A 24,242-nucleotide genomic window follows, 5' to 3' on the forward strand; every position below is an offset into this window, starting at 1 on the left:
GTGAAACTCTCAGACTTAACCTGACCACTTGCCAGCAGCTGCACCAATCGCAGGTTAATAACCCTGGCATCTTGGCTAAGGAGATGGATCTGTGTCCCTCCAGCTGCTCTGAACACCACAGACCCAGGCCCACTACTTCCTTTCCCTTCACTGAGTTATCATCTAATGATCCACTCTTGGATGTTGTTGAAGGTTAGGATGATCAAAGATAATTTAAATGTTTAAAAAATACCTGCTGTAAAAACCTAGGCTGAAGACCATGCCCATTTTGCAGCCCGATACACCTTTTATAAGTTTCCAGGATACATGCCTTTTAGAATTGAGTGCCTAAAATTTGTTTTCCTACAAAAGTAGAGATGGGTTTGTATCAGTGATCTGGGATGGCATGGCTACTGTAATTAAACACAGATTGAGTTCTAAGCTTTCAAAAAGCCAGTTCATAAAGGACAATGTGGCCATTCTTATTTCATTACAGTAACTATATCACCCATGATTAGTGGCTCAAATAAGTTTCTTCTACTATATAGTTTGGAATCTCTTTTAATCTTTTTCAATTGGCCTGTTTTATGTCTATTGAAATAGCTTAAGTCTTTTCTCATTCATTTTGGAAATACAAGTGATTTTTAAGAACTAAAGGAATTTGCAATGACCCATCACCAGGACAGTTGAGAAAGGGAAAAAGAGGAGTAAAGAACTGGGTCATGGCATTGATGGGCTTATATTTGCAGTGCAGTGAGAGTGAGCCAAAGCAATGCTCATCACAGTCCCAAATTCTCCTGACATCCAACTGCGACTTGAAGTATTAGCTCAACAAATATTTGAGTGTGTAATTACACTAATTAGATGGGAGCTCGGGTGTCTGAGTCTTTGTGTAAAACAAATCCATCACCTGTTCATTAAAAGTTAAATCTGGACAAGACCTTGAAAGATCTGATCAAGCTCTCGACCTCAAAGGAGCGCTACATTATCAGATAGATAGCTTTCAGCACTTGCCTGAATATCTTCCAAAAAGGAGATGCTGTGCTGTCCTTAGTGTCTCAGTCGTGTCCAACTCTTTGCAATCCCATGGACTGTAGCCTGCCAGGCTCCTCTGTCCATGGGGATTCTCCAAGCAAGAATACTGGAGTGGGTTGCCATGCCCTTCTCCAGGGGATCTTCCCAACCCAGGGGTCGAACCCAGTTCTCTTGCATTGCAGGCAGATTCTTTAACATCTGAGCCACCAGGGAAGTGCAAGAATGGATGGGCTACTTAAATGGGTAGCCTAGCCTTTCTCCAGGGGATCTTCCTGACCCAGGAATCAAACCAGGGTCTCCCACATTGCAAGTGAATTCTTTACCAGCTGAGCCACCAGGGAAGTCCAAAAGGGGATGACACAGAATTAAATCATCAAAGACTTACCTTCTAGTAGGCAAGATGCTCTACTTCAAATGGGGATTCAAAACATAAAGAAATTGAAAACAACACGTTTAAGACTATAGGGAAATCATCCCATAAATTTTAGCACCTCCAAATTATGGAATGCAATGCAGCAATTAAAAATCATGTTCTAGTAGGCTAGGTATTATCATATAAAAAGGTTTATAATATATGAAATGAAAAACAACATACACAGGCAGAATATACAGTATAATTCTTATTTTGTAAAGGAAAAAAACCTAACAGAGGAAATACACTAGAGTGAAATAGAACAAAATATTGAAAGTTATGCTTACTGCTAGGTGATAGAATTATGGGCAATTTTCATTTTCATCATTATGATTCTCTATGCTTTCCAATCTTTATATAATGAGTATGTATTATTTTATAATCATGCAAAACATGTTATTTTTTGAAAGAAAAAATGAAGAGCCCTTACAATATAACTAAAATGTCTTAACATGTGAAAATTTGGATAATACTAAGGAAAAAGAGTTCAAACACAGAAACACAAATCAGGCCAATGCAAAGTGAAGACATGATTAATTATTAACTATCTCTGTCAAAAAACTTGGTCAGGCAGCGTGTTAACTAAACCAGGGGTTTTTGAAGGACAGGAGCCAGGTCGTAGTAACGTTTCAGAAGCAGTGTGCTATGGTGGGTACATAAGTTTCCATAGTCAAGCAGAGCTGGGTTAGAATCCTGACTTTGTCCTCAGTAGCTGGATGACCTTGAATAAAGTCCCTTTATTTCCCTAAAGCTCAGTTTTCTCTTTTGTTGAGAGATTTTTTTTTTTTTTTGAGATGTTTTTAAAGGTGATAATAATACATGCTAGGGCTGCTCTGAAGGCTCAGTGATATGGTGCATGTCACTTCCTCCGTACAGACCCAGGTCCCTAGTGATGCCCAGCAAATGAATGACTGCAGGGCTCTGGTGCTCAGAGCCTGGAGGAATCCTGGGATGAGTGAGAAGGGCTCACAAGGTCTCTCTTCCCCAGCCATGTGAAAGAAGCATCGGGATCAGTATCAAGAGCCCTGGGTTCTAATTCCAGCATCGCATTTAGCCTGTGTCAGCCTCTGATTCTTTAGTTACAAAGAGGGTATGATAAACCTTTCTTTGCTTATTCATGGAGTTTGCCATCATATTAAGCCATGTATTCATTCATTCTTTAATCAGTTTTTGAATACCTTCCTTCGTGATAAATAATATCCTAGGTGCTGGGGTCATGACAATGAGGAAAAAAGAGAAAGATTCCTGGCCTTTTAGAGTTTATAATGTGGAGGCACTGAGATAATAAACAAGATGAATAAGTAAGATATACAGGATATTAAGTGGTAATAAGTGTTAATGGAGGAAAACGAAGTCAGGGCCAGAAATAGGAGGTTGCGGGGGCGGGGGGGTGCTTTAATTTGTGCTCAAGTGCTAGGGAAGGGCTTCCTAAATAGATGGCATTTGAGTAAGTAAATGCCTGATGTAAGTGAGGGAACAAACTTCTGGCATTTAGGAGAAAAGATTGCAGACAAAGGAAGCAGCCAGAGCAAAGACACCATGGCCATGGGTGACTAGTGAGCCAGAAACAGGATGGTTGGAGCAGAGGGAGTGAAGGCAGGAGCAGTGGGAGAGAAAAACCAACATGGGAGGTTTGCCCACGTAACCAGACAGGCTTTTGCTCCAAGTGAGATGGGACGCCACTGGGGGGTTTAAGCATGGGACTGGCACAGTGTGATTTACATCTTACAAGGATACCTCTGCCTGCTGTCTTGAGAACAGCGTAGGAATCTAAGGGCAAAAGCAGGAAGATCATTTGGGAGGATGTCATGGACACCAGGTGTGAGAATGAGTGGACAAGGATGGTAGCAGTGTTGTTGTTCAGCCACTCAGTTGTGTCTGACTCTTTGCGACCCCATGGACTACAGCAGGCCAGGCTTCCCTGTCCTTCACCATCTCCTGGAGCTTGCTCCAACTCATGTCCATTGAGTCACTGATGCCATCCAACCATCTCATCCTCTGTCACCCCCTTCTCCTCCTGCTCTCAATCTTTCCCAGCATCAGGGTCTTTTCCATGAGTCAGCTCTTTCCATCAGGTGGCCAAAGGATTGAACTTCAGCTTCAGCATCAGTCCTTCCAATGAATATTCAGGATTGATTTCCTGTAGGATTGACTTGTTTGATCTCCTTGCAGTCCTAAGGACTCTCAAGAGTCTTGTCCAGCATCACAGTTCAAAAGCATCAATTCTTTGGCACTCAGCCTTCTTTATGGTCCAACTCTCTCATCCATACAATACTGGAAAAACCATAGCTTCGACTATACTGACCTTTGTAAGCAAAGTGATGTTTCTGCTTTTGAATGCTCTGTCTAGGTTTGTCATAGCTTTCCTTCCAAGGAGCAGATGTCTTATGTAAACCCACTTCTGTTCTTCCAGTTCTGCCTGGAAGCAGAACTCACTACTGTTTCATTCTAGATAAGACTTGGAGCAGAGGTCAGCCAAGAAGGGATCCAGTGTGTGTGCCTTTTCCGGGGAGGCCTCTCTTTTCTTAATCATCATTTTGAGATAATCTGATGTATTCCAAGCCCACTTCTTCCTAACTGACATGCTTTTCTCCTCAACCATCCTCAAGTAGCATAAAAAGCGTAATCAACCCAAATTACAGGGTCTGCTTAATTCCAGGAGTTGATTTGAATATCATTGCTTCAGGAGGAGGAGAAACAAGTCTTCCTAAGGAGAGAATTTCCTATTAGAAGGACTGTTCACAAAAGCGTGTCCTTGGCGGCCCATTAATTATATTTCATTTTGACAGATCTCGTATATAGTTGTTATGTCTTAAGGGGGGTAGGAAGGTGTTGGGTGATTAATTGGTCGATAGTATATGTTAATTGCATGCTAATTAAATTTAAATTTAATTCCTATTTGGAACACTTAATTTAACTCAGGACCAGAAAATTAGAATATTCAAGCTTTTTTAAAGGAACATGTCTTTCTATCTGTCACCTTCATATGTCTGTTGACACTTCCTCCTTGTTTACAAACTTGTTTTTCGAGAAAAGGGATGAGACGGTTCTTAGAGCCTCTAGCTGTAATAGTATTGGTTCTTGCAGTACATAAATATCTAATTGGTTTATTGAAAAAAAAAAAATATATATACCCTGTTCTTAGATTTGCTCTGAACAAGTTCTATCAGGCTGGGAAAATGTACTCTTTGATTCCTTCCCTCTGGCTGGATAATTGAAGATGCAGCTCCAGGACAGAGTCTGTACTTAGTTTCTAGAAAAGCACTGAGATGCTCTGCTACCCCAAGGCAGGGGGCAGGGCATCCATGACACTGGGGGCTTCTGGGAAATTCCCTGGGGCTGTTGTTTCTTCTCTCCCTCAGGGAAAACCCCAGGAGGGGAACACTCTGAGAACACTGTTGACAAAATATCCAGGATTTCCTCTTTTACAGTCCAGGGGTGGAAGGGGAACCACATCCTTCCTCTCCTCCTCTGTCCTAGGTAGAGAAGGTGTATGTATGTGTGTGTGTGCACGCGTGTGTGCTAAGTCACTTCAGTCATGTCCAACTCTTTGTGACCCCATGGACTATAGCCCCCCAGGCTCCTCTGTCCATGGGGTTTCCCAGGCAAGAATACTGGAGTGAACTGCATGCTCTCTTCCACGGGAGGCCACACAGGTGCCACTTGGGAAGTCCACTTAGGATCTGGTTGTTTGCAGATTTCCTTGAGGGTAGAGTACTAGGCCTTGGGACTTCTGTTTTTAGCCTGCAAAGAAAGCCGTGGACCTCAAGTATGGTAGAAGGAACATGGGTTTTGAAGTTTAACTGATTTGGATCTGTACCCTGGCACTACCTTAGACAAGTTAATTCATTCTTCTGAGTCTCAGTTCTGTCATCTGTGAAAGGGGTGATGGTTCTAATCTTACAGCACTGTTTTAAGGCTTCAGTGAGACCATAAATGTCTGTGCAAACCTAACACGTGCACAGTCAGATGGCCAAGGCCTGGGCGCTGCTGTCGCCACCCCTGGCTGGTCATCACCTGCCTCCCCTCTGGTCCCGTGGAGCTGCCTGCCCCTGGACGCAGCTCTCGCGTGTACACTGCACTGTGGCTCATCCTTGACACTGGACTGTCTTAGAACTGGCCTCTGAGCTTTGACCCTCCTTCCCTCACTAACTGGCTCTCTCCTCAGCTGTTCTGGAGAAGCCTCTGGAAAAGAAAGCCGGCAGAAACTACGGTCCCCCAGGCAACAAGAAGCTCGTCTATTTCATTGACGACATGAACATGCCTGAGGTGGACGCCTACGGGACTGTGCAGCCTCACACGGTCCTCAGGCAGCACCTGGACTATGGCCACTGGTAAGCGAGCACACGGAGGGACTCGGCCGGGCAGGGGACAGGTCCAAGGCCGGTTCGTCCTGCTGGAGCTGCAGATCTGAGCTCAGCTCTGGCACCAGAGAAGGCGCTGGTCAGAGAAGCTACTGAGCTCTTATTTAAGGGAAAATGCCTATTCTTTCTTTACCACTTATCTCTAAAGTTACCTTCTTCAAGCTTCCAAAGCATGATTAACCCAGACCCCCCTACCCTCCCACCCACACCCCACCTCCCGCTGTGGTTCTGTTGCACTGAGCAGGGCCTTTGATGAGAACACCTAACATATGCCTTAAATCAGTTAATTAATTTAAAAAAAATTTTTTAATTGGAGGATAATTGCTTTACCATATTGTGTTGGTTTCTGCCATACATCAACATGAATCAGCCATAGATATACATACGTCTCCTTCATCTTGAACCTCCCTCCCACCTCCCACCCCATCATACCCCTCTAGGTTGTCACAGAGCATCTGATTTGAGCTCTCTGCATCATGCAGCAAATTCCCACTGGCTGTCTATTTTATACACAGCAGTGTGTATGTTTCCCTGCTGCTCTCTCACTTTGCCCCACCCTCTCTTTCACCCACTGTGTCCATAAGTCTATTCTCTATATCAGCCTTTGTCTCTCAGAGCATCTCACAAGCTCCATTGTTATCTCCTCCAAGTGTATCATTTTTAATGGCAAAAGGTCTAAACTTACCAGAGAGAAAAAAAAAAAAGTCAGTGATTTGAGGCAACTCTGGCTTACCATCCTACCTCACACTGAATCCAGTAAAGTAAGACCTTCCTGGAAATTCTACTGCATGGCCTTCATATGGTCACCTTTCCGCTCCCAGAAATACGCGCTTCATGCTTCTCTCTCTCCAAGCTTGCCACCCAGCCTCCGAGGATGACCACACTCACTACCTGCATCTCTAACTTCCACGTCTATACAACTTACCTGCCTCCCTGTGCCTCCCCCCACCACATCTTCCCTGAGGCTTAACCACCCACCAGCATCTTTGCATCTATTCTTTCCGCCTCTGAAATCTCACTTCACCTGTTAGTCCCTCCTGATCACTTCCTTCACATCAATATTTAAACTTGCATGAATTTACCTAGTGATAGTGAAAGTCGCTGAGTCATGTCCGACTCTTTGCGGCCCCATGGACTATACAGTTCATGAAATTCTCCAGGCCAGAATACTGGAGTGGGTAGCCTTTCCTTTCTCCAGGGGATCTTCCCAACCCAGGGATCGAACCCAGGTCTCCCTCATTGCAGGTGGATTCTTTACCAGCTGAGCCACCAGGGAAGCCCAAGAATACTGGAGAGGGTAGCCTATCCCTTCTCCAGAGGATCTACCCGGCCCAGGAATAGAACCGGAGTCTCTTGCATTGCAGGCGGATTCTTTACCAACTAAGCTATCTGTGTTCAAAAATACCATTTTCTGACTGCTGCTCTGTCTCCCTCTGTGTTACCAGATTCTCTCCCCAGTTTCCAGTTCCCCATCTCCCACTCACTCCTCCAGCCACAGTGGTTAGGTTTCTGTCTCCCCCACTTTACTGTTCTTACTCAAACGGCTGTATCTTTACTGTGACGTCCTGCAGACCCCATTGGGTCACCATCTTTCTTCTTCTCCGTACACACTTGATGTGGTTGCCTGTTCTGTCCTGGAAGTCCTGGCTTTCTGGGTACCATACAGCCTTGATTTCCTCCTACCTGTTTGATCATCTCTGTGGTCTCTCCTTCCTGTTCTACTTCCACAGACATGGTATCCCTTAGGGATTTGTCCTCAGCTCTTTTATCTTCTCAGTTTCTACCAGTGGGTCTAATATTTTTTTAACCTCTCAAACACATGAGTGATTGGGCACATCCCAGCTCAGCTTCACAACACGGTCCCCTGCCTGAGCCCTCTCTCACCTGCGGCTTCTGACTGTCCCAGGTATGATCGAAACAAACTGTCCCTGAAGGAGGTCATGAACGTCCAGTATGTTTCCTGCATGAACCCCACCGCGGGCAGCTTCACCATCAACCCCCGGCTTCAGGTATGGGGGGAACTGTGACCTTGGAGTCCTAAACATCACCTTCCAGACGAGATGTTACTGGTCTCTGTGGGAAAATTGGCTCTCCACCCATCCAGCCTCTTTCCATGGTAAATCATACAGGATGTGGACTTGCGTTTCCAGGAAGACAAAAAAACACCTCAACCCAGACCCCCTGAAGCTTTGTTTTCTTTTTTTTATAATTAACCTTCATTGGAACATAGTTGATTTGCAGTGTTGTGTTTCTGCTGTACAGCAAAGTGAATCAATTATATGTGTGTATACATACACACACACACACAAATACACACACACACACACACCCATCCTTTTTAAAATTCTTTTCCCATATAGGTCATTACAGAGTATTGAGTAGAGTTCCCTGTGCTATACAGTAGGTTCTTATTATCTGCTTTATATATTGGAGTGTGTGTATGTCAGTCCCAATCTTCCAATTTATACCTCCCTCCCATTCCCCCCTCGGTAACCATGAGTTTGTTTTCTGCATCTGTGACTCTTATTTCTGTTTTGTAAATAAGTTCGTTTGTACCACTTTTTAAAGAAGCTTTTCGAGCCAGATGGAATCATAGGGTTAGTCTAATTCAACTTGGCCTTCAGAATGAGAGAACGTCAGAGGGGTGAATGACCCTGCCAAGGTCACATGCATTCTCAGTATCACAATCAGATTTGGACCCGGAGTCCAGGTTCCCTTCTCTTTCTGCTATGCCACACTGACATCTTTGACCAGAGGTCCAAAGCCCTTCATTCATTCTAGGCTCAACTAAGTTTGGGTTTAATGTGAGAAGTGTGGCCAGAATGTAGAATTCAAAGCCCTTCTAAGAATTCTTGACCACCGTATCCAGATCCAGAAGAGGTGATTTCTGTTCTGTGACCACAGAGGGTAACTCGTGGCCTCCTCCCTGTGTCTCTGTTTTCCCGAGCAGCGTCACTTCAGCGTGCTCACCCTCTCCTTCCCGGGAGCAGACGCCCTGTCCTCCATCTACAGCACCATCCTGACTCAGCATCTCAAGCTGGGGAGCTTCCCGGCAGCGCTGCACAAGAGCGTCCCCCAGCTGCTCCATCTGGCCCTCACCTTCCACCAGAAAATCGCCACCATGTTCCTTCCCACAGCGATCAAATTCCACTACATCTTCAACCTCAGGGACTTCGCCAACATTTTCCAGGTGAGTCCGACCTCTCCGAGACACCTTTGGAGGCTTGACAATGACCCTGTTCCCTCCATCCTTGGCCAAACTCTTCGACAAAGGCAGGGTTCTTATGGGGTGATGAACATATAAGTAAACAGAGTACCGTGGGATCTGTGTGGGTCTATTCAAGAGAACAGAGTTCCGGGGCTTCCCTGGTGACTCAGTGGTGAAGAAGCCACGTACCAATGCAGGAGACACATCGATCCCTGGTCTGGGAAGATCCCACATGCCTCAGAGCAGCTAAGCCCATGCACCACAACTGTTGAGCCCAGGTGCCACAGCTACTGAAGGCTGAGTGCCCTACAGCCTGTGCTCCAAAACAAGAGAAGCCACCGCAATGAGAAGCCCAAGCACCTCTACTAGAGAGTAGCCTCTACTCTCTGCAACTAAAGAAAAAGCCCTTGTAGTGACCAACACCCAGCACAGCCAAAAAAATTTTAAAATATAGAATTCTATTAGTAGATTGAGTTACTTCTCAGTAAGCCAGATGCATTTTTTGAGTTGGTTCCTTCAAGCTGAATGTGGCTCAGCATTTCAAAGATAATGTTATGTAATGATTTCAGCCTAGGAAAAGAGAGTGGCATGGAAGAAAGATAAAAATATTTTGCACACCCTGTTGGTCCACCCATCTTTCTTGAGTTGCAAGAGAATGTCCCCCAAACCATGCAGGAGGGCTCTGCCTCCTATAGAAGCCATGTGGTGCTACTCCTAAGACACTATCCTCCAGCCTCTGGGATGCCTCAGTCCTAGAAACTCTGGGTTATTTCCCAGGTCAAAACCATTTCAAAATAGTGATGCTCTTCTAACTAGGGATGGCCTGTGTCTGCCTGGTGCTTCCAATCGCTCGGCTCCTCACTATCAAAACCTCCAGAGGGCAGTGCAGCAAACCTGGCCCCTTCTTCCCCTTGCTCAGGTAACCCGTCCTCACATCATGGGTCCATAACCCTCCCATCCTGGAGGAGAATCTGCAGAAACTACTTCTCAGAGGGACCCCTCTCCAGGACAGCTCTGAGCCATTTTTGAGGGAAAGTGCCTTTTATACCAAGCAGAGGCCACACCTGTAGGGAAATGTCAACTTGACCAGGGAGCAAGGCTTGACCCTCCACGGGGAGCACATTGATAATTACCCAGGGTGAAGAGCCGACTCATTGGAAAAGACCCTGATGCTGGAAACGACTGAAGGCAAAAGGAGCAGTGGGTGGCAGAGGATAAGATGGTCAGATAGCATCACCAACTCAATGGACATGAATTTGAGCAAACTCCAGGAGACAGTGGAGGACAGGAGAGCCTGGTGGGCTATAGTCTACGAGGTTGCAAAGAGATGGACGTGACTTAGTGACTGAGCAACAGCAACACTCAGGGCACTACCTGTGCAGGTAGGACTCTGGGAAACCTCAGACTAGCAAAAGTCCAGGCACTGAGGCCATAGGGCTTGCGGGTTCCATGGTCGTAAGGAGCAGAAACCCACTGAACATTAGTTCAGTGATCTGAGAGCAGCGTTCCCAAAAGGCTCACCCAGAGGGTGGACCACTGAGCCCCACAGCCAGGCCAAGTCTCTGAGAGCACGTGTGACCTGACCCAGGATGGCGCTCCTGGATCAGGTGCCTCCAAACATTCACTTATTAACTTATAAATGAAGAAACAGACCCACAGAGCTTACACTGATTTGCCTAAGAGCACACAGCCAGCCAGGGAAGGAACTGGACTAGAACCTAGGTCTTCAGGTCCCCCTTCCAATATGCCATTCTGTCCTCATCCATCCTTTTGATGAAACAGCCTAAGACAGTTAAGGCAACAAGTAGGACCCAGCCCCGTGGCCCTCAGACCTGGACAGTGGCAATGTCTGTGCATCTCCACCCTCACCTCCCATTTATCAAGTATTCATTGAGAAAGACTTTTAAAAATTTTGTTTATTTATGTATTTATTTTTGGCTGCTCTGGGTCTTCATGGCTGCACTCGGGCTTCCTCTAGTGGTGGCAAGCGGGGGCTACTCTCTGGTTGCGGCGCACGGGCTTCTTGTTGTGGTGGCTTCTCTCGTTGCTGAGCACAGGCTCTGAGCACAGGCTCAGTTGTTGTGGTGCACAGGCTTAGTTGCCCCATAGCACAGGGGGTCTTCCTGGACCAAGGGTTGAATTTGTGTCTTCTGCTTTGGCAGGTGGATTCTTAACCACTGGACTACCAGGGAAGGCACTTTTTTATTTTTTAATCACACCAGCCATCTCTTAAATCTCACTGGAGTGGGATGAGACAGAGGTGTCACCGTCTGCATTTTCCAAATGAACAAAAAGGAGTTAAGTCGTTAGATCAAATTCCCACTGCTCATAGTGGCAGAATGAAAGGGAAAAGAGGCATCAGGTCTCCCTCACACGATGCCCTGAGCTGGCTCCTGCCTGGACAGCAGCTTGTCACCTGTGCAACCTGAAATTCATACTCACGACAGCCCTTTGGGATACACATTATTATCCCAATTTAACAGAGGCTGGGAAACGTTGCCAGCTCATAGATGACAGCGTGAATGCTCGGGGAGGTAGAAGAGTACGCACGGTGTCGGTGGAATAACAAGTAGGTGGGAGCAGGCCTTGTAGGTGTCACCAAGCCACAAGATCAGGGAGGGAACTTTGAGATCAGAGAGGATCTTTGTAAAAGGTCCAGCTTCAGTCTGTAATAAAGCTGGCATTTATTGAGCCAGTCCTATGCCCTCTGCATCTGTTAGCTAATGATTTAATCCTCAAGACAACCATTTCAGGTACAACACTGATCACTTCCAATTTGGAAATGACAAAACTGTGTCACAGACAAGTCAGTAGCTCGAGTATGTTCGCATAACTGCCAAGCAGAAGCCTCGTACCCCAGATGAGTGGGGAGGTCAGCTCTCTTGTGTGGGGATTCAGGCTGCCAAGGTGTCCTGAGGAAGGAGGGTCCCAGTCCAGCCTGTGTTAGCTCCTCCCTAGTCAGGGAGGAACTAGGAGGAGAGGTATGGTGTGGGGCTAAGTCTGGTTCTTTTCCAGACTCAGCCAGCCTGAGTAGCAACCCCCGGGCTCTGTGTCCCAGCCCGACCTCTGCAGCCTGCCAGCTGTCAACTCCCAGCCCCAAATGTGGGAAGTGCACCCCCACTGGAGAACCTGCCTCCGTCCATCGACACAGCCCCTCACCTCCTCCTCCAGAACAGAGTTTTGAGCCCACAGCTTGGCTACAGCCTCCCCCTCCCTCCCCTTTCCCAGCCTGCTTGCCTAAAGGCCTGACAGGAGAGCTGTAAGGAGGGTTGAATGCCCGCAAGGAGACAGGTGCTGTCTGGAGAACACGCCGTTTTCCTCCATCCAGCTTAATCCAAGCTTCCATCATTCAGCCCTTCTCTGCGCTTCACTCACTCTGTCCAGGATCCGGACATCAGGACAGAACTTGATCGTGCTCTGAGCAGAAATCATTAAGCATTCCCATCTCAGTGCTACACAAAACTGTCTGAGTTGGTGCAAACTTTGCCCTTGACACACTCTCATCGACTCAGCCCTTAATTGTCAGTCAGCCTGAGCATCTGGCTGTAATGGGGCTTGTAAACTTCAGCTGATGGCTCTCCTCGCTCCCAGGGTCAGCACTGGTGGTGGGGCTCCTTCTCTGCTGTCCACACCTCACACAGGGCTGGTACCCAGGAAATCCAGGAAGCAGGCAGGGGCCAAACGGACCCAATGAGATTTCTGTCTTTCTCTAAAATAAACTTTTTTAAAAGTCTCACATCCAAGCCGAAAAGCGCCGAAGTCATGAACACACATCTCAGTTAATTGTCACAAAATCATCACAGCTACATAACCATAACTCAAGTCAAGAACTACTTTCCCAATAAATACATTTTTTAAAAAAGAAGTACATTGCCAGCATCCCTGAAACCCCTTGTTTTTCTTTCTTCTGTTCACTCTAAAAAAAAAATGAAGCTTCTCTTTTCATTGTACTTCCCTATTTATTTGGCTGCATTGGGTCTTTGTTGCTGCATGCAGGCTTTCTCTAGTTGAAGTGCTGCGACTTCCCATTGTGGTGGCTTCTCTCGTTGTGGTTCGTGAGCTCCAAGTTGCACGGGCTTCAGTAGTTGTGGCTCCTGAACTCTAGAGCATGGGGTCTGTAGTTGCGGCAAACCAGCTTAGTTGACCCGTGGCATGTGGGCTCTTCCCAGATCAGAGACAGAACCTGTGACTCCTGCTTTGGCAGATGGATTCTTAACCACTGGGCCACCAGGGAAGTCCTCCACTCACTCCTTCTTCTCCTCTCAGAGCTCAAGTACTGTCTGGACTTCTAGCCCCATACGTTATTTCAGCCTGTTTTGGGACTTTATATGCAAATTGTATGGAAAATACGCTTGTGTACTTTTGTTCAATATTATGTTTGCACCTATATACACAATCATGCCATTGGTAAAAATGAATCATAGTAACAATTCCTTTCTTTCTGACCCTTAAGTCTTCCCATTGCTTTTTCTTACCTGCCGCCTCAAGGAAGAGACATAGTGAGAGTGGCCTTGCACAGCGTTCCTAATTTTAAGGGCAAGTGTTTACAATAGTTGGCTGTTAAGTGTGATGCTTACTATAGATTTTCATGGATGCTCTTTACCAGTTTAAGAAAATTTCTTTCTGTTTATAGTTTACTAAGAGTTTTTTTTTATCATGAATATATGTTGAAACTTAAATGATTTTTCTATATCTGTTGAAATCACTGTATCTATCTTTTTCTCTTTTTTTGTGTGGAAATGGGATAAATTACATTGATTATTTTTTATTAATCAACCCAACTGAGTTGTTAACATGGTGAACTTACTTTATTTTCTGGATTCCATTCATTATTTTTTTCTCTATAATGTTTGCACCTATATTAATATGATTTTCTTATCATTTTTCTTTCTTCCAGTGTTCTAAGGTTATGAAGTCCTCATAAAATGCATTGGGAACCGTTTCCTCTATTTCTACTCTCAGGAAGATTTTTTAAGACACTGTATTGTACCTTCATTAAATGTCAGAAGAGTTTAGTGATGAAACCATCTGGAGTTTTTCTGTGAAAGATTTTCCATTATAAATTCCATTTTTTAAATACGTATTAGGCAATTCACATTTCTCCTTCTTTTTGCATAAGTTGTGGTCAGATGTCTGTGTCATCAGCTTCTAATTTATTAGCATAAAATTGTTTATAGTATCCTGTTGTTATCTTTTAAGTATCTGTTTTGTCTGACATGTGCTCCTTTTTTTTGTTCTGGCTATTGATTATGTGTACCTTCTCTGTTTTTCTCTTTTTATCTTCAATCAGCCCTGCTAGAGAGTAGGGCTAATTGTGCTAGTCTTTTCCAAAGAAACTGAAAAAGAGACGTGTGTCAATATTATGTGTTTGATTTTATTGGTTATCTCTATTTGATACATTTTTGTATATAAATTTATTAAAATTTGCTCTTTTCTTTATAATCTCTTTCTTCCTACTTTCTCTAGGATCGAGATGAGTTTGTTCTTGTTCTTCTATATTCTTGACATGGCTACTTAGATCATTAATCGTCAGCCTTTCACCTCTTGTTATGACCCGATCTTCATGCCATGCAGGTGAATCTGAGCATCATTCTGTCTGTAGCGAAAGTGTTAGTTGCTCAGTTGTGTCTTGACTCTGTGACCCCATGGACTGTAGTCCACCAGGCTCCTCTGTCCATGCATTTCTTCAGGCAAGAATACTGGAGTGGGTAGCCATTCCCTTCTCCAGAGGAATCTTCCCAACCCAGGGATCGAACCCATGTTTCCCTCATTGCAGGCAGATTCTTTATTATCTGAGCCAGCGGGGAAGCCCATTCTGTCTGTAATGACGTACAATTAAAGGACTCCTTTTCTTGTAAGATAAGACAGAAGTCAGTGAGGGCAAAGAAGGCATCGATGAGCTTTAAGTTATAGGATTTGAAATTGTCAAGAGGCTCTGACCTCAGTGGTCTCCATTTTTCCATAAAGGAGGTTGGAGCACTGGCTAATAGTAACAGGGAAGTGATGGACATTTGAAAAGAATAGTAAATATTTAGAATGATCCCTGAGGTGTATAGGAAGGAGAACTTACTAGAGGTGAATAACTAGATTGCTGACCTGTAAAAGTTAGCTATGTTCCTTCCAGCCCTCTGTTGTCCTTCTGATTTGAATTAACAGTCATCACCCAGATTAGCTTTCAAAATGGCACTTGTAGAGTTGAAATACAGCCAAGAAGCCACCTCACCCATTTCTGTGGTGATCTGGAAAGTAGTGGTTGAAATTCCAGGATCTCAGGTCAGGCAGACCTGGCTTCAAAGCTGTGTGGTTTTGAACTAAGGCCACTTATTACCCTATACCGTAGAGCACGCTTGCTTTCTTTCTGAATCTCACCCTTCACCTTATGCTGAATAACTATTGTAAAAATTACTTTGTAGGTTCATCACTGTGGTTAAGTGAGCTTTGTCTGGCAGAACATCTAGTTCAGTGCCTGTTGCATAACTGGCTTCCATCAATAGTAACTGTTGAAGTTTTAAGTTGCTATTTATTTTATTATTTTTTTTTTTTTTTTGCTGTTTTTTCTCCTTACAGGGTATTCTCTTCTCCTCCGTGGAATGTGTCAAGTCCTCACAGGACCTAGTAAATCTCTATCTGCACGAATCGAATCGGGTTTATCGGGATAAGATGGTGGAAGAGAAGGACCTTGATCTTTTTGATAAGATCCAGGTAGACGTGGTCAAGAAAATTTTTGATGTGAGTATTGCCCTGTGAATTTCTGCTTACATCTGAAAAAGAATGGTGATTATGCAAGGATCACCAAAATGATAAAAACCTAGCCCTTATATTGAAGAAAATCATATTTAGATAAAGAAAGAAAGTCTGTCCTTAGTGTGACAAAGTGGAAAATTCTGGGGCAAGAAGAGATACAAATTAACCATAGAATCTCGGTCTTGTGAGGCCTGTGAAGACCATCTGACCATATCCTTGTCCTTTCCCCAAATTGGTCATCCCAGCTGACACGCCAGCATCCTTGGAAATTCAGAGTCTCGTCTCTGCAGAGCCAGCCACTTTGGAACTGCTATTGGCTGGAAATTTGGAACAAGTCTGAAACTTGGAACATTTGGAACAACTCTAGAGACTGAAGATTTATTTGAATAGTGATTTAAAATTTATTTCCTGGGTTATGCCCCTGCTGTTGAACAGCATGCTGATCACCCTCTTCCCAAGTGAGTCCTCCAGTCTGAACCTTAGAAGTAAAGAGTGGCAGGTGGGAACAATTGCTCATGCTGACATAAACTCCTCCTGATGCATTAGAAAGCCTGTTCTTTCTTGGACTCACTTTCATAACAATCTCCACCTCTCAAAATCTCAAATATTTGGGTTTTGATAAGTAAAAAATTCCTTTCTGGATTTAAAAAAGAATAGCTGTCCCTTTGAAACTTCAAGAATGGCTTGGTAGTGAGGAGACAAAGACCCCCTGTCTTTTAAGTCAGGTGAATGGTACTGGGTATTTTATTTTCTTATACATAATAAGGTTTGTCTCCACTCTGTGTGGGAGCAGACCCAAGAGTCGGTCAGGAGGGTCCTTGCCCCTGTGTCTCATCACCAGGACCTCGGAGAGACTGTGGAGCAGACCCAAAGCCTGAACGTGTATTGCCATTTTGCATACGGTATCGGGGAGCCCAAGTACATGCCTGTCCAGTCGTGGGAACTTCTGACCCAGACGCTGGTGGAGGCCCTGGAGAGCCACAACGAAGTCAACACGGTGATGGACCTGGTGCTCTTCGAGGACGCCGTGCGCCACGTGTAAGCGTGCTTTTCTCCTTGCCTTTCTTCAGCTGTCTCCCCTTCCCAGTGTCAGGTCTCACTGGGGCATTTGAGGACACCTAGATAAAATCGGGAAAGCAGCGACTGCTTCTGCCGTGAAGGTTGAGATGGCAGCTGGTAGAGCAGCTTCTGCCACTGACCTTGGGGGGCAGTGTCGTGTTAGACTCTGGAGGAACAGGATTTGTGCACATGGTTGCCATTGACAATCCTGGTCCTGACCACAGTGACACCAGGGGAGAATGGGAGGTCATCAAATAAGGCAGCAGAAGGGCTGAGGACCTGTATTCCCAACCCACCCTAGTCCAGTGAGATCGAAAGTTTTAAGTGCACACGTTTCAAAAATTAATTGTCCTTTTAAGTCTTGCTCCTGTCAAGTGAATGGGCTTCCCAGGTGGCTCAGTGGTAAAGAATCACCTGCCAATGCAGGAGACACAGGCTCCATCCCTGGGTCGAGAAGATCCCCTGGAGAAGGAAATGCAACCCCTTCCAGTATCCTTGCCTGGGAAATTCCATGAACAGAGGAGCCTGGTGGGCTACAGTCCGTGGGGTCACAAAGAATCAGACATGACTTAGTGACTGAGCATGGCCTAAGCACACAGGCTATCAAGTGAACCATGGAGAATGGTCTCCAAACCTCCCAGACAGTATGTACTGACACCTGAGCTGCATTTACCACCCTCCTGCCTTCTACAATCACTCCACCCTGCCCCCTGCTGCCCAGGGTCTCCAACAGCAAAATCCACTTGGTCTTCCACTTCAGAATTCTTACTGAAACCTAACTGATCCCTGGGTTAAAGAAAGTGTGTTTTTTCTTCCCCCTTCTATATGCCCCAGGGCCTAGAAAAAGGTAGGGACCCTCCTTCTCCCCTCACTCCATGCCGGTGACATTTCTCTGCACCAAACAATATAGTGAGAAGCACAGGTAACTAAGCTTACGGGCACCACTGCACACAGTGCCCAGGATGGAGTCTGTACAGACTTTCCCAGGAACCCACAGGCCCGGCTGAGAGCCACGCCCCAATTCAGGTCCTCATCCTGCCACTGACGGGTAGTAGTACTGTGCAAAGGACACAACTGCCCCAAGCCTCGGTTTGCTCCTCCAGAAAGTAAGGATTTTTGAGGGTCCTGCCTGTCGAGGGCCTTACGCTGCATTAGAGTCCCTGAGATTAGAGTCTTTGTCTTTTTGATGTTGTTTTCTTTCCCTCAAAGCACCTTTTCTCTCCTACCAACTTCCTTCACCATTCCAGCACATTCTCATTCTGCTTCTTTGGAAAGCTTTGCACTAGATTGTTCCTCCTGCTTTTGGCATAATCTTTGTCTTTTTCTTTGTTCATTTGCTCCAATGTATGTTTTTCTGCCTCCTCCTCTTCCTCTTAGAATCACTTCATGTTTATTAACAAAAAAAAGGAAATTCTCTCATGCCCCTTCTTTTGTACATCTTATTGGTTCTCTCTCTCTCTCTCCCTCTCTCTCTCTCTCTCTCTCTCTCTCTCTCTCTCGTGTGTGTGTGTGTGTGTGTGTGTGTGTCCAGTCTTCAATAAGCCAGTTTCCTCCAGCTGTGCTGCGGTACATCTTCAGCTTTTGTTTTTAATCTCCCAGAAGCTCAGTAATGGGCTTAACTCAGACTGCCTTGGTTTTCTAGCCCAGGCACCCTTTAGAATATTGATCTTCCTTTCAGATTTTGTGATTTAAATGCAGAGTCCTTTGCCCTCATCAGAGGTTGTTAATGAATCCCCCAGCTGGCGTCCAATGCTGACAGTTGCAGACTTCACCATTCTTCTTTGAAAGCTTCAGCTCTAATGATGCATTTCCATTTAGCTATAGAATAGCATGGACCACGCTGAACTGACTTCAGGCCTTCCAGAATAGAGCTGGGTGTTGGGCGGCCCACAGAACCTACTTGAGTTTTTTCTTCCCCTTGCCTGCCTCTCTCCCCATCAGTTCATCCCTTGTTGCTGTTCAGTTGCTCAGTTGTGTCCGACTGTCTGTGACCCCATGGACTGCAGCACTCCAGGCCTCCCTGTCCATCATCGTCATCCTGAGTTTGTTCAAATTCATGTCCATAGAGTCAGTGATGCCGTCCAACCATGGCATCGTCCATGGTTGTCATCCCCTTCTCCTCCTGCCCTCAGTCTTTCCCAGCATCAAGGTCTTTTCCAATGAGCTGGCCCTTTGCATCAGGCGGCCAAAGTATTAGAGCCTCAGCATCAGTCCTTCTAATGAATATTCAGCATAGATTTCCTTTAAGATTGACTGGTTTAATCTCCTTACTGTCTTAAGAGTCTCTCAAGAGTCTTTTCCAGCATCACAGTTTGAAAGCATCAATTCTTCGAAGCTCAGTCTTCTTTACGGTCCAACTCTCACATCCATACATAATTTCTGGAAAAACCATAGCTTTGACTATGCAGACCTTGGCACTTGGCAAAGTGATGTCTCTGCTTTTGAATATGCTGTCTAGGTTTGTCATAGCTTTTCTTCCAAGGAGCAAGCGTCTTTTAATTTCATAGCTGCAATCACCATCTGCAGTGATTTCGGAACCCAAGAAAATGAAGTCTGTCACTGTTTCCATTTTTCACCATCTATTTACCATGAAGTGATGGGATCAGATGACATGATCTTTGTTTTTTGAATGTTGAGTTTTAAGCCAACTTTTTCACTCTCCTCTTTCACCTTCATCAGTTCATCCCTGCACCCCGCCCCTCTTTTTTTGAATCTGAAGAGAGGGCCTGGACATTTTTGCACCACCATCTCTCCTTTTGTCACCGTAGGCAACCCTTTCTCATATAGACACAAAGCAGATGATTCCTTGCAACTTCTTCACCCCCAAATGTGATGCTTAGGATAAGGTCTTGGGTGTTCTGCTTCAATTTAACAAAAACTTCTTGAATCCCTTCAATGCGCTAGCACCATAGAGAAAGTAAGCTGAGAATACACACTCTTCAGATGTCTAGAAACTCTGGTTTAATAATGGATCTGGAGAAGTATACATCTGTCTGATACAAGACAGAATATCAAAACTGAGTAATTATAAATGCAAAAGTAAAATCATAAAATGAGCTAAAGTAGGTCAGTGAAAATCTCCTGAATATTTGTTGTATTGTGTGCTCAGTCATGCCCAGCTCTTTGCAACCCCATGGACTGTAGCATGCGAGGCTCTTCTGTCCGTGTGTGTGTGTGTCCAGTCTTCAGTAAGCCAGACTCCTCCAGCTGTACTGTGGTTCATCTTCAGCTTTCGTTTACTTGCCTGCAATTTTCCAGGCAAGAATAGTGGAATGGATTGCCATTTCCTTCTCTAGGGGATCTTCCCGATCCAGGGATTGAACTCCAGTCTCTTTCCTCTTCTGCACTGGCACACAGATTCTTTACCACTGGGGCACCTGGAAAGAATATTTAGGGAAATAAAATGTCACTAGATAAATTTAGTGACATACGACCTGTTCACAGTGGCTGCATCACTGTGCTGTCCATCCCCAAATATATGGGCTTAACTTCCAAATTCAACTCATACAATCTGACATATTCTTATGCTCCAATATAGTAGACTCAACTTTTGACTACTTCTACCTAAGAAGAAATTAGTGCCACCATAGTGGGGTGGTGGAGAAGGCAATGGCACCCCACTTCAGTACTCTTGCCTGGAAAATCCCACGGATGGAGGAGCCTGGTGGGCTGCAGTCCATGGGGTCGATAAGAGTTGGACACGACTGAGCGACTTCACTTTCACTTTTCACTTTCATGCATTGGAGAAGGAAATGGCAACCCACTCCAGTGTTCTTGCCTGGAGAACCCCAGGGACGGGGGAGCCTGGTGGGCTGCCGTCTATGGGGTCGCACAGAGTTGGACACGACTGAAGCAACTTAGCAGCAGCAGCAGCATAATGGGGTGGGGGAGTGCAGTTTTTCAGCATTTATCAAAAGCCGTGAAAACTGTCTCACTAGGAATTCATCCTGTGGACATAATTAGAGATATAACCCCAGGCCCTTCCTGTTGCCATCACAAACCCCTCCTGGCTGCCTTGGGCTCTTCCTCCACCACCTGTGCTTCACCAGAGGCTTTGGCTTAAAGCAGAGTAGGGAGACTTTAGTCCACTCGGGCCAGAGGCGAGGCCAAGCTTGGGGACCATTGTCAACTACAAATTGGCGCTTGCCCAGGGCATTTGCTCTCTGCCTTTGCAGAGATTGAACCCTGTTCTGCTACAACTGTGGACCTTCAACACCCCCTGAAGAGAGTCCAGGTTGGAGAGTGAGGCACTCTGTGCTCCAGGAAACTGTTGGAACAGGTCTTTAGATCAATATTTTCAGAAACTGATTTCATGATCCCAATCCTTGCATCACCTCATATCTAGAAAAGCACTGAATCCCTTCACGGTGACATCAGCTCCTCAAGACTAGCAGAAAACCTTGGATTGCTCTGAACTCCCTCTTTACCAAAATCTTATCTAGCGATCTTTCCCCACGACCTCTTTGGAGCAGCCTCTCAGAGGTCTCTGCACCGCTGTCTCCTGAGCTGCAGTCCTTATTTTGCCCCAAATAAAACTTAACTTGCAACTCTCACCTTGTGCATCTTTTCTTAGTCGACCTCTTAACTGAGTCTTCCCAAGCTCAGCCCAGGATGTGCCTGCAAGGGTTCCAGGTCACCCCAGACCATTCCACCTGCTCCTGACGGAGGGGAATCTGATCGAAGCCCTGTGTCTCTGCTTCTCTCTCAGCTGCCACATTAATCGCATCCTGGAGTCCCCCCGGGGAAATGCTCTGCTAGTCGGCGTTGGGGGGAGTGGCAAGCAGAGCCTGACCCGGCTGGCGGCTTTCGTCAGCTCCATGGACATATTCCAGATCACGTTGCGGAGAGGCTACCAGATCCCGGACTTCAAGGTAGGAGGGTCGGCGGCTGCAGGAGGAGACCTAGCCTCTCCCGAGCTGCCCAGCTCCCTGTCACCCTGCATTAGCTCTTCGGCTCCCTCGCCCAGAATCTCCTCTTCACAGTCTGTCCGCCTTCTTCTTAGACTCTGGGCTGGTGGCTGGAGGGGCTCATTAGACCCTGCCTGAGAACCTGGCCTTCCCAAGCTCTGTATCTGGGAGACTTCCGCTGCTTTAGTGACATCTGTAGAGCCTCAGCTCTCACCCAAATAGGAAGCACATCTATTAATACATCAAAGTCAACAACAACAAATTTTCTACCAAATGATTGTGTGTGCATATGTGTGAGTGTGTTTGTGTGTTCCCCCATGTACATATATTTTTTGCAACACAAGTCTTTTCCTGGAGCTAGTCATAAAAAACACAAAACTCTGCTATCATAAGATGTAGTCATCTACCCAGGCCTGGAGGCCCAAGTACGTGGTGCCTCTTCTGTCAGAACTAAGAGCGTTTGCTTCCCTCCTGGGGCAAGTCATTCACTTGTGTGATGGTATAAGTTAACACAGGTGAACAGGGGACCATCCTTGTCTTTAGAAAGCTCATGTCTCTTTGCACAAGGCAGGAGTCCTAGAAACTCGTTCAGGAGCCACGGTGGTTGTGTGAATTAAAGATCACCACTGTTTATTCTACTTTTCCATCTATGGGATCAAGGCCTGGGAATGAGGCATATTTTTCTGCCTGTGAGTTCAAAGTCACACTCCTCCTTCCCTCCCATTGCCGTCTTTCCTTATTTCCTGTGAGAGCAGACAAGAAAATGGTCCCGTTCCTAAAAAGTGGGTGGGGGTCTCTTTTCAAGGAGGCCCTCTTCTCAGAGATCTCTGCCGTGGTTTCTGCAGGCGGACCTGGCAGGGTTGTGCCTGAAAGCCGGGGTCAAGAACCTCAGCACCGTGTTTCTCATGACCGATGCCCAAGTGGCTGACGAGAAGTTCCTCGTGTTCATCAACGACCTCTTGGCATCTGGTAAGAGACTCTTTGTACTTGAATATCTCTAATGAATTCCTGCTGGAGTCAGAGACATTCCCAGGTGGAGGCTTGGTTCAAGGTCAGAAGAGCAAGGCCACAGAAATGAGGGAGAAAACCAATACAGGGGAGACTTGATTCATGAAGGTCCTTCGAGGACTGGTGCTGGGCCTGCTGGCTTTCACTGTCCTTACACTCCAAACAGACAGTATTCTTGGGGCTTCCTTAGGTGGGACCGGATATGACAATAGGAAGAAGAGCAGCTGAAGGGCCGGCTGACCTGCTGAGTCCAGAGAGAAGGTGGTGTTCCCTCCTACACCCAAGACAGAGGAGATGGAACATGTGCAGTATTTCAGGGAGGTTAGGTGTTAGCTGCAAGATACACAGAAAATGTGCACCCACAAAACTTAGACAATAGGGCAGGGTTAGGTTGCCAGTTTAATTAACCAAGGACTCAGAACTTGATGCAAACAAAGTAGAAGCAAAACGGACAGAGGATGGTTTTCTTAGATTACAAAGAACTTGACAAAGGCTGTCTCAATGTCCCTGTGACAATGTGAATGCAAAATAGGACTTCACTGGGAAGTTCAATTCTTTTTTTTTTTTTTGGAAGTTCAATTCTTGATACTTTGCTGTCCTTATTTCTTTAGGGATTCAGGACTTATGTCAGCCATTCAAGAAAAAAAAAGTTTATGTATACATATATATGTATCTATAAACATATACTAATATATAAAAATATGTATATATGCATACACAAGATATATATATATGTGTGTATCTATATATTTAAGGACTTCTGTAGTCTAGTAAGAATCTGCCTTACAAAGCAAGGGATATAGGTTCAATCCCTGGTTGGGGAGCTAAGATCGCACATGCCTTGGAGCAATTGATGGCAACTAAGTCCAGATGCAGCCAAATAAACAAATATTAAGTGTTAGGGAAAAAAATTTAAGGTATATGTATTTATATATGCATACCCAAGAAGATAAGACAATATAGTACAAAAATTATGCATTTTCAGAAATTTGGGGGGAGATGTATATATTTATATTAATTAAAAAGAGAATATTATTTCTTGACTCAGTCCAAATTTCACATCTACAAAGCCACCTCTTCATCTGGGCTGATAAAATAGTCTGTGCACAGGTGTTCTGAACACAATTTCTGCCTCCAGATTTCCAGCGTTTCAGAAAACCTGTTTCTCCCCACCTCTGACTAAATCTTCCTTAGTCTGTAATGTCCAAGGACCAAGATCACAGTGTGATTCTCCAAAGTCTGTTCCATGTCATATAAAATACCTTTCAGGATGGCTCCTCCCATGCGGTCTCTAGGAACTTCACAGCTTCACAATCGTTGACTGCTTCGCATTTTGTTCCCTTGTACCCAGGGCCGTTTTACTGTCACTTCCATGATGAGCCCCTGTCCCTGGTTTGGACCATGCACTAGCAGGCTCTGTGAGAAGACTTTGGCTTCTCCCTGACGAGGACCAGAGTCCCAGGTTCCTTGCTGTGCTGGTTCCAACCATTACACCGACTCCACATTCTCATTTCTTTCCCAACCTG

The 24,242-nt window shown here is 45.4% G+C and overlaps 1 protein-coding gene across 3 annotated transcripts in view; it reads left to right on the top strand.

Annotated features, from left to right (window-relative positions):
- The window catches only part of DNAH9 (dynein axonemal heavy chain 9), a 285,157-nt gene that overhangs the window by 147,802 nt on the left and 113,113 nt on the right, over positions 1–24,242 (top strand). For all 3 annotated transcript variants that reach the window (XM_061391097.1, XM_061391100.1, XM_061391098.1), the window contains exons 39-45: positions 5,595–5,760; positions 7,697–7,799; positions 8,741–8,980; positions 15,566–15,727; positions 16,584–16,780; positions 21,510–21,672; positions 22,554–22,677. In XM_061391097.1, coding sequence (XP_061247081.1) covers positions 5,595–5,760; positions 7,697–7,799; positions 8,741–8,980; positions 15,566–15,727; positions 16,584–16,780; positions 21,510–21,672; positions 22,554–22,677 — 1,155 coding nt within the window. The remainder of the gene's footprint in view (positions 1–5,594; positions 5,761–7,696; positions 7,800–8,740; positions 8,981–15,565; positions 15,728–16,583; positions 16,781–21,509; positions 21,673–22,553; positions 22,678–24,242) is intronic.

The sequence above is a fragment of the Bos javanicus genome, chromosome 19 (assembly GCF_032452875.1).
Source record: "Bos javanicus breed banteng chromosome 19, ARS-OSU_banteng_1.0, whole genome shotgun sequence".
In the NCBI taxonomy this organism is placed as follows: Eukaryota; Metazoa; Chordata; class Mammalia; order Artiodactyla; family Bovidae; genus Bos; species Bos javanicus.